Here is a 9,507-nt window from a genome sequence, read left to right as displayed (position 1 = left end):
GGGTAAAGAATGGTTATTCGCAAAAGTAAATCTGAGTTATGTGCATTTAAGTTTATTCTCCGGTTCGAGAATATCGTTACGTGTTCTTTGGTAAGTAGTCGATGCAATGTAAATGATGGGTTTTATTCTTGAAAGTATGTTATGGAAACATATTAGTTGGATTTCTCTTGTTCGAGAGATGTTATAAGTATAGTTATCCCGATTAATAAAAGACCACATCTATGAAGTTGGAATCATTTGATTCATGTTAGTAAAGTTTCTAAACAGTTGATGATCGAGTATAGAAATATGGCTATAAGTGGTAAATTAAACAAGTACAACATGATTCGACTTTTAATTTGGAATTGCGGGAGGATTTGATTTCGGTTTCTATTACTATTAATTCGAGTAAGATTTGATCTTGAGAAACTCGGGTATCAGAGAATTGAGTACAGAGTTCACAGCAGTATCTTGTTTATTCGTTCAAATGATGTCGAATTGTCTATAGGGTAAAGCCGAATATCAAATGTATTCGAGATTGTCAGTTATGACAGTGGGAAGAAAATGATAAAGGACTGTTATGAATTTCGTATCGGGATGTCTCTCATTTCCAAGAAAAAGGAGAGATGCAAGTTGAATTGTGAAAGATTGATGATGGAAGTCTGTATGATTATTTTAGTATGTACAGATATATTATTCAACCGATGTGACTGAGTTGTATGTTTCTAAGTTTATAGTTCCACGAATGTCGGTCTCGGTGTTTCAAATTGAGCTCAGAGGCTTATACCTCAACTATGGAAAAGCTATAGGAAATCTTGAGTATGAGCTTGTGTGGAATTGTTTTGTAAGTTGTGAGAAAAGATATAAGTGACTCGTGAAAGTAGAGAACAACTTTTTGGTAAGATTTTGGGGACGAAAATCCTAAAGGGAAGAAATGTAATAGCCCGATTTTGGGTCTAGTCGAACAATGGTTTCGGGACCACAAACCCGACGAAAAAAAATTATTTTATTATATTTTTATAGTCTATAAATTTATGAAAATATTTCGTAAAAATTTTATTCGAAAATTTTGACGTTTGAGCACTCAATTTAGTCAAAAGGACTAAATTGTAAAAAGTGCAAAAGTTGAGTTCTTTATATATGAGGTGCCTAATTGTTATGAGTTTTAAATTGAAAGTCCTTATGTGACAATTATTCCTTTAATAAGTTAGTGAATGGATATTTGTTTGGTATTTTGAAATTTGGTTGAAATAAAAGGGTAATTTTGTAAATTAATTAAAATAACCTAATAAGACAAATGATAAAAGCTATCATTTTTTTCATTCTTTCTTCTTCAACCGTGGAAAGAACAGAAAATAGCAGCCATGGATGAGCTCCATTCGCCAAGCTTTTATGGCTTATATAGGTATGGTTTTTGTCCGCTTTTAATGATTTTCGTATTTTGAGATCCCCGAAGCTTAAATTTTCTATTTCTACCAATTGATTGAAGAGAAATTAGAGTTTAAAAATTTACCCATTCATGATATGGTTGTGCTTTGATGATTTATAGTGGATAATGAATGTTTGATGTGTTAAATATGAGTTTTATTCAATGAATTTCGGTAAAAATGTCAAAAAGGGGTTAAATTGTGAAAGTTACAAATTGGTCATAAGTGTGTGAATTAGTGAAAATTTGGAGTTGCCATAGAAGAGAAAAATGTTCAGCATGTCTTAAACCTTATAGAAATTGAATAAAAATTAATTTACGAGCATTGGGGCAAAAGTGCAAATATGCAAAAGTTTAGGGTCAAAATGAAAATTTGTAAAATATGATTTTAGACCCATATGAATATTGTGACTGATTGGTAGGCTAAATGTGATGTTATAGATGATGAAAATTGAGACTTGGACCTAGAACGGAAAGAAATCGATTTATGGACGAGTATGTCCTTTTCACATTTGTGGTATCGAGGTAAGTTCGTATGTAAACAATACCATGCTATACATGTATTTAAATGTTATCATTACATGAATTGTACAGATATTAATGTGTATGTAATTAATAGAAATATGATAAGACAAAGCCTTAATAGACGAGGAAAAATCCGTTTGAACCTTAGGAATAGAATAGGATACGAGTGACATGTCACTAGGAATTATGAGTCTAGATGACTAGCTCGAGAGTGAGCATTGAAATGTCATGAGATATGAGGTAGCTTTAGCTACAATTGAAGCACTTATGTGCAAAGGCTTTTCCGAGTATCTAATTAGTATTCCAAGTGTTCAACGGGCAATCCAAGGAAAGAGTTAATGATGGTCTCAATGAGGTAAGTCATTGGTGAGTATGCACTCGAGTTATGTTACGAGTTGTGCAAGTATGTATACTAATCCTATGAGAATGCCTTGATATGTGATGATCTATGATGCATAATATGTATTCTTACCATGATGGATAAAATGGTGTTGTATTAATATTATGAACAATGATCATGAATGAGTAATTTAGCCTTGACAGATTTGAGTTACTGCAGTAGTGTAACTTTGAAAATACACTAAAATAGTGGAAAATGAGTTAGAGGCAGAATAAAATATGGGATTAAAGCTTAATGAGTCTATTTTTACATGAAAGAAACAGAGGAAGAAAAAGAATTCCATATTGTTTGATATTTGAATTCTTGTGAAACAGGGTCTGAATGAATTCGAGATCCCTGTTCTAACTTTAGAAATTCACCAAAATTGTACAAAAATTATTAAGAGTTATACCTTACATGAATGGATTCCTTATTGAGTCTATTTTTATGGGGAATAAACGGTATGGTCGTTGGAATTTTGTACAGGAGAAATTCGGTTTGTAGTGTACAGGGGTCAGAGTGGTCATACCCTGAAACAGGGAGACTTTAACTAATAAACTGTACTATTTGGCTTAACCAAAATTCTGGAAATTTTATGGAAAAAATAGAATAAGTCTAGTTTCAGGAAAATTAACGGAACTTAATTCGAGTTTCGTAGCTCCAGATATAAATAATTTAGTGACCGTTGCTCGGAAAGACAGCTTGTAGTGAACTTGAAAATATGTTGTAAACATTGATAAAACAAGTTAATGAGTTGCTTATTGTTTTCATATGAACTTACTAAGCGGCTTACCCCTTCTTTCCCATGTTTTCTAGAGTTCCAGGTTAGCTCGGGTTGGAGGCCGTCGAGATATTATCACCCTATCGAGTTAACGTTATCGAGTAAGTAAACTCAAGTGATTCGAGTCTATGGCATGTATAGGGTTTTAATGTGAGTATGTAATATTATGATTTAGCCAAAGGCATTGGCTTGTTATTAAGGTAGTATTAGTCATGTAAATTGGCCTATGTCGGCTAATGACGTTATGGGCCCATATGATTATTCTTATGCATTTATGTTATTATTTCTTGTGATGTGGCTTACAACATGTATGCCTAGAGATTGAATTGAGATTCATTGATGAGCTAGTAACTAATGCAGGATTAAGTGATTGGTAAATAGTTAATAATGCTTCATGAATGGTTTGTGATGTAATGATAGTTATGTCTAGTATGTGGTAATGATATGGGCAAATTCTATAATATTTATTACATAAGAAAATAACTTGAGCATATCATGTTTGTAGATGTTTAAGAGCTCATTTATGCCACGTTGTATGTTATTGGATAAGTATGTATCTATGCATGTGGTGTGAGAGTGACAAAAGGCTTGATAATTAGACTATTTCTGGCCACACGGCCTGAGCACATGGGCGTGTGAAGCCTTAACGCAAGAGATTTTTCTAAGTTTTTCATGAGTTCTCGATTGGGTCCCGAACCGCCCCGAATGCATGTATTGGGCCTCGTAAGCTCGCATAAGGGACAAATTGCATGTGAAAAGAAAAGTTTTTAATTATTTGAGATTTCATGGCCCTGTTTAGTATGGAAGTGTTAGTAAAAGTCAGGTAGCACCTCGAACCCCGTCCCGGCGTCGGATGCGGGCGAGGGGTGTTACACTATGTGATTGCGTTTATTCTCGAAATTATTAAAATGCTTTGTCTAATGTTTTGTTTCAGATTTCTTGTGATGGAACTCACACTGAACTTTCATAGCTCACCCCCTTTATTTTTCTTCTTTTCAGATAACCCACAAGATTAGGACGTGGCGCGACATTCGAAAGGCTCGGCTTGGAATATTGATTTCTATATAAAAGTATTTTAAATTGATTATTTTATAATTTCGATTATTTGAAACTATATTATTATTGTGGCATGGGACTTAGTTTATGGTTTTTACTTAGGTATGCATGACATTAAATCATTTAGGCTATTAGAATATGAATTTTTATTTAATTATGTACGAAGCATAATTTTTTTAAAACTATGTTAATATCACTTTTCCGCTGCTAAATTGTAAATGTGTTTTGTTAATAAATTAATTCAGATTTTCAATTAAGTCTTCAATAGTAAACATCGTTATAAAGAAGATTTAAAGCTTAATCATTTTTTTTTACTCCTATGTTTTCTGAAAAGAGTTTAAACTTCCTTCTAAAATAAACAAATGTTTTTTTAATAACTGTTTTGAAACTCCGATAATTTTGCTAGGTCATTTCAGTAGCCGATGTTATCCCACGAATTCAGGTTTAACGTCTAGGCTGAGTTGGGGAGGTTACAAATAATCCACCCGTTAGCTGCATAATCAATTTAAACTCATTATCGTCCCACCATAGCCAACGGAAAGACTTATTTGAACCCGTTACTGAATAAATAATTGGCAACTGAAAATAACCATTAAATTTGTTAGTGTCGGAGCTCCACCGAATTATTGTTAAACAAAACATACCTTCAAATTATAAATTTTACTAAATAAACGAAACATAAAAACGTAAAAAAGAAAAACACTCATCTCTCTCCCATTCATCCTCTAACATAATATAATTAAAAAAAATTCTTCAACTTAGGGTGATCTGTCATTGGGGTTATATATAGCTATTTGATCACGCCAAAGAGAATGGCTCCACCAAATAAAATATCAATTTTAATTTTAAATTAAAAAATACTTTAAAGAAAACCTGTCGCACGACACTAGTGGCATCATTATCTATGTCTCCACCAAATAAAATATCATTTTTATTTTTAAATTAAAAAAAAACTAAAAAAAAAATTGACACGTTAAAATGGTGGTATAATTCTCTATGGTTCCACTACCATTATTTATTTTAAGCCATCCAATTATTAAAAAATATTAGTATTTTCTTGATATTTATATATGTTGTGTCATTCTCTATGACTCTATAAAAATTAATTTTTAATCCTATAACTGATATTTATATATGTTGATGGCGTCAATCTTCATTGCACCATTAACTTTCATTGCTCATTTAGGTTATTTATAAACATAATATAAAAAGTGTCATTTTATAATTATTCAAAATTTTGAAGTCATTTTTATACAAAAATCATTAAAGAACCATCAACAAAAGGTTGAATAATACAAACCCAATGACAAAGGAATAAACCGATGGAGTGAGCAACTAGGATTTTTGGGTGAAAATCTCTTTCTAATCTTTTAGATAGGGTTGTTTTAAAAAATTTTAAAGAAGAATAAGCTGAAAAGACAAGATTTAAAGGATAAAATATATTATTATTTTTTGGAGTTGAACAGCTGCGGCCAATGAGGTAGAGAACTGTCTCAAACTGAAAAAATGGGTGGTTTCTGAAAAATAGGATGAAGATGATGAAATTTGGGAGTGAAAAAAAAAATAAAGGAATGAGAGAGAAAGAGAAAGAGTGGCTTTGAGAAAACAGAATGAAGATGAAGATGAAGATGAAGATGGGTTGATTGTTGAAAATAGGATGACGAAATCTGGGAGTGGATAAAGAAAAGAATGAGGCAGAGAGAAGGGCATTAAGAAAATAGTATGAAGATGAATGGTTTCTAAAAAATAAGATAAAAAGATTAATTAAGATATTTTTAATGTTATTAATTATTATAATTTCAAAATTATTAAAATACTATTTACTTTTTAAACATAAAATAAGATTTACTTAAACTAATAGATCCACTTACCGAAGTAAAACTTAATTGGTTTTACACTCTTCCATAATTTTTTATATGATTAATAACTGGGGCAAAGCCAGAAATTTTTTTTAGGGGGCGGATGAAATTTTAATTTTTTATAATTTATATTTTTATAATTTGTAAAGGATTAAATTAAATTTTTATAATTTTAGGAGGTCCAAAGTGTAATTTTACCTTTACTAATTTAAAATTTTTAAAAAATTTCAAGGGTCTAAAATGAAATTTTTCATTTTAGGGGGGGCCGGGGCCCATGCCACCCCCTAGCTACGCCCCTGATTAATAATTTAACAATTCAATTGTCATATTCTACACTTCATTCATGTAAATTGTGCATGTAAAATTTGGTATAAATTAAATATTTCTAGCTATTGATTTTATGTATAAAAAAATTTCATCATTAAATATATATTAATATAAATAATATTTTAGATCAATAATATGATAATCCCCTTTGCCCGGGGAAGGTGTACGCTTCAAACTGCTAAAGCTGTACCTAGACAAGTACATAGCTCAGGGCTCAGGCTGTGTCGAGAAAACCTGGCGAATATTTTCAAAAAGCAGTAGCACACAGTGATGATATGTTAAGAAAAGATGCAGCTAAAACTAAAGGATTTTGGGGAAGGGAAATAGCCAAACTTGTGGTTAGCGTTGAAGGTGTTCATGGGAGTGAGAAATGTGTGCTTGACCCCACCCTATTTCGTGAAGTGGTGGATTATAAGGCTGCAGAACATCAACAGAGAAGAAAACTGGCTGCTGTCGATATAGGTCCAAATCGTGTGATCCAATTAATATTGCCACTATTTTCAAGTTGGTATTGGCATACCAGGGAAGAGTCTTGGCACTTTCCTACTGAGCTTTAACATATTCGATGCTGAAGTTGGTCGTAGGTTTATTATTTGTTTAAATTGTTTCTGAACTGAGAGGGCTCGATGGAGTTAGCTGACCCTAACAGAATGCAATTCCAATGCAACATGAAATGAGCTTTCAGAAACCCAATGCCTGCCTTGATTTAGGTTCTAACTACTTAGCGGGTCTTTGTTTTATAAGCTTAGGACAAAATTTGTATCAACAATTCAATCCTAGTGCAAGTATAATTGAGTTTACTCGTGTTAAATATTGCCAAGTCTAGCGAAACTCTGAGCTACACCGATAGTCATCAGTTTCTACCCAAGAACTTAAAGGGGAGCGCTGTAGAATCCTGGGTGGGAGGAAACTCTTTTTTATAGTTTTCATTTCTTTTATGTACAATTAACCTTCTTAAAAACATTATCAGTATAACTTGACATGAAAGTAACCTCCCAAAATATCAAGCACGCATGCATTCTCTTGCACTTGTCAAATGAACAATATAGGCATAGTCTTCACATGAAAATGTGAAAGGGCTTTCGTGTCTCCTCGATCTCACTATGATTACTGATAAGAAGGAAGAAGTAAGAAAATAAATCAAGCCTGGAAATATGATATTAATTCAATTATGCAAATGGAAGATTAGACCATAGATGTTCAAATTTACTTTCGAAATATCTTCTCAAATGAGAACTTCAAACACTTATTATGTGAAAAAGAAAAAAAAAACATCACACTAAAATGGGTTCATCAAATTTGTTACCAACAACCTGAAACAAAGAAAAGTGCCCCATGGGTACAGCAAAATAACAATTGTCCCAACAGCCTGAGAAGAACATAACAAGTAGTTTCTAGTGATGGTGCTCTTGAACGTAGCGTAGGCCGCAATACTTGCATACAGCAGGCTCTTTCAAGTCAAGGCATATGAATTCAATTGGGTGTCCCAAAGCAGGATCATTATCTAAAACCAAATACCAACAAAGACCAGGAAGACGTGTGTGTATCAGCTAAAAGATTCATGCAACATTATGTAGGGTTTATCATCTTATGTATTTATTTATGCCTTGGATTTTTCTTAGTTCTACCTGTCAGTGAGCAAAGTTTAGACGAGTTAAAATTAAATATTTATCTTTAGAGAATAACAAAATGGATGACTTCGCTTGATTTGAAACTACATTTCAGTAACACATCTTAGCCATTTGCTCTTTTATAAAATATGATTTTAGGTTATCTATTGTGCCAGTACATAATTTAACTACTAATAAGCTTGTTCCCCGAGTACAAGGAAAATAAGGATCAGGACTAACCTCCTTCACAAGCTACAATCCGGCCTTCAACCTTGATCGGAGGGACTTCATTGATCAACTCCATAGGAGATTTCTTGCTTGAATCCTGCAAATTTGGAAAAAGAAAACAACAAAATAAAATAAATAAGAAAGCTTAATTTCTTCATTTCATTGCCCTATTGTATTTTGGGAGGCAAAGGCCAATCGATTAATGATTGTTTTTTGCATGATCAGAAACATACTAACTTACTAAGTTATTGGACTGGACTTTACCCTAACACTAACCATTTTTCTTAAGCACTTATAGGCATGACAAATTAACTAAAGTTACAAGGTAACCATGTTGTGACACACCTATTCTTACGCCAAATCCATGTCTATGAACCAAGGTATTCACGCATATGGTTAAAGTAAAAAGCAGTATAATCAAGGCTATTTAACACTTTAAAGCTTTCTTCAAAATCGAAGTACTAAATTAGTGGGAAACAAAGATTGCATATGTAAAACCAGAAAACATCTGCAGAGTATTCTACTTTGTTCATAAACAAAAAATAATCAACGCTTAAAAACCACTTCATGTGCTTCAAAACGTAGGTAACTATAATCTGCCAGCATCTTCAATAATTCAAATTACCCAACAGGATGTAGAACACCTAACAAACAACCACAAGTAGACTCGAAAAATTGAAAGTTTTCAAAAGGGCTTCAAGCCTTCAGCGTACTCAATTTACTGAGTTAAGCACCAAAGACAATAAAAATATGAGGAAATTCCTGGATAAATAACTAGATAATCCGTCAAAGACAATAATTTCCAATTTTTAGTAAAACTTTCTTTTAAGAAAGTAAAATTACTTATTTTTTCTTTTCCGATAACTAAAATTTATGCTTGTCAGCTGAAATCAACGAAACCAAACATATTATTACGTCAAGAACCTGATAACGGAATTCAGATTCAGATTCTAAAAGAATGTTAAAAAGCCAGAATGAATTATCAATTAAAGTTCCGATATTCATTTGTTTATAATAGTTTCAAGTAAAGCCCATAAAGGCCTAAAGCATAGCCCCAATCTTCCATAAATTTCAGCAGAAAATGGATTAAAAAAAAGAGTGAAAATCTGGGATTAAGTACCTGCATCCATTTCGCAGTGTGATTGCTGATTTGGCTGCTAACAAGGCTGAAATTACGAGTCGTAGATCCCAAATACGATGACCTGATTAGGGTTCTCAGAACACCCGAATACGCCATTTTTTATATAAAAAAAGGGGAAATTTTCTTCTCTTCTTTTTTCTGGGTAATGAAATTCGAAGTCGGGAGGGTGGAGATTCGAAAGAGCTAAAATATTGGT

At 32.6% G+C, this 9,507-nt stretch overlaps 1 protein-coding gene across 2 annotated transcripts; it reads right to left on the bottom strand.

Annotated features, from left to right (window-relative positions):
- Positions 1-7,232: 7,232 nt before the first annotated feature.
- Positions 7,233-9,507, bottom strand: LOC108461858 (NADH dehydrogenase [ubiquinone] iron-sulfur protein 6, mitochondrial). 2 transcript variants are annotated; one of them, XM_053023902.1, is made up of 3 exons: positions 9,291-9,507; positions 8,183-8,267; positions 7,233-7,442 (listed from the first exon to the last, which is right to left on the bottom strand). In XM_053023902.1, exons 1-3 carry the CDS (start codon positions 9,405-9,407, stop codon positions 7,336-7,338), a joined length of 309 nt encoding a protein of 102 aa, XP_052879862.1. In that variant the 5' UTR covers positions 9,408-9,507; the 3' UTR covers positions 7,233-7,335. The 2 variants fall into 2 exon arrangements, with proteins under 2 accessions (XP_052879862.1, XP_017617315.1); XM_017761826.2 differs by lacking the exon at positions 7,233-7,442 and adding an exon at positions 7,502-7,836.

Source organism: Gossypium arboreum, chromosome 13 (genome assembly GCF_025698485.1).
Source record: "Gossypium arboreum isolate Shixiya-1 chromosome 13, ASM2569848v2, whole genome shotgun sequence".
NCBI classification, from domain to species: domain Eukaryota; kingdom Viridiplantae; phylum Streptophyta; class Magnoliopsida; order Malvales; family Malvaceae; genus Gossypium; species Gossypium arboreum.
The sequence above is the reverse complement of the archived record's forward strand: the minus strand, read 5'-3'. Positions and strand labels throughout refer to the sequence as shown.

Coding starts and splice junctions, on each gene's coding strand:
- LOC108461858 (XM_017761826.2), bottom strand. CDS start 9,407: ATGGCGTATTCGGGTGTTCTGAGAACCCTAATCAGGTCATCGTATTTG. Junction 8,268..9,290: donor ACACTGCGAAATGGATGCAG/GTACTTAATCCC, acceptor CCAAATTTGCAG/GATTCAAGCAAGAAATCTCC. Junction 7,837..8,182: donor GATTGTAGCTTGTGAAGGAG/GTTAGTCCTGAT, acceptor ATTTGGTTTTAG/ATAATGATCCTGCTTTGGGA.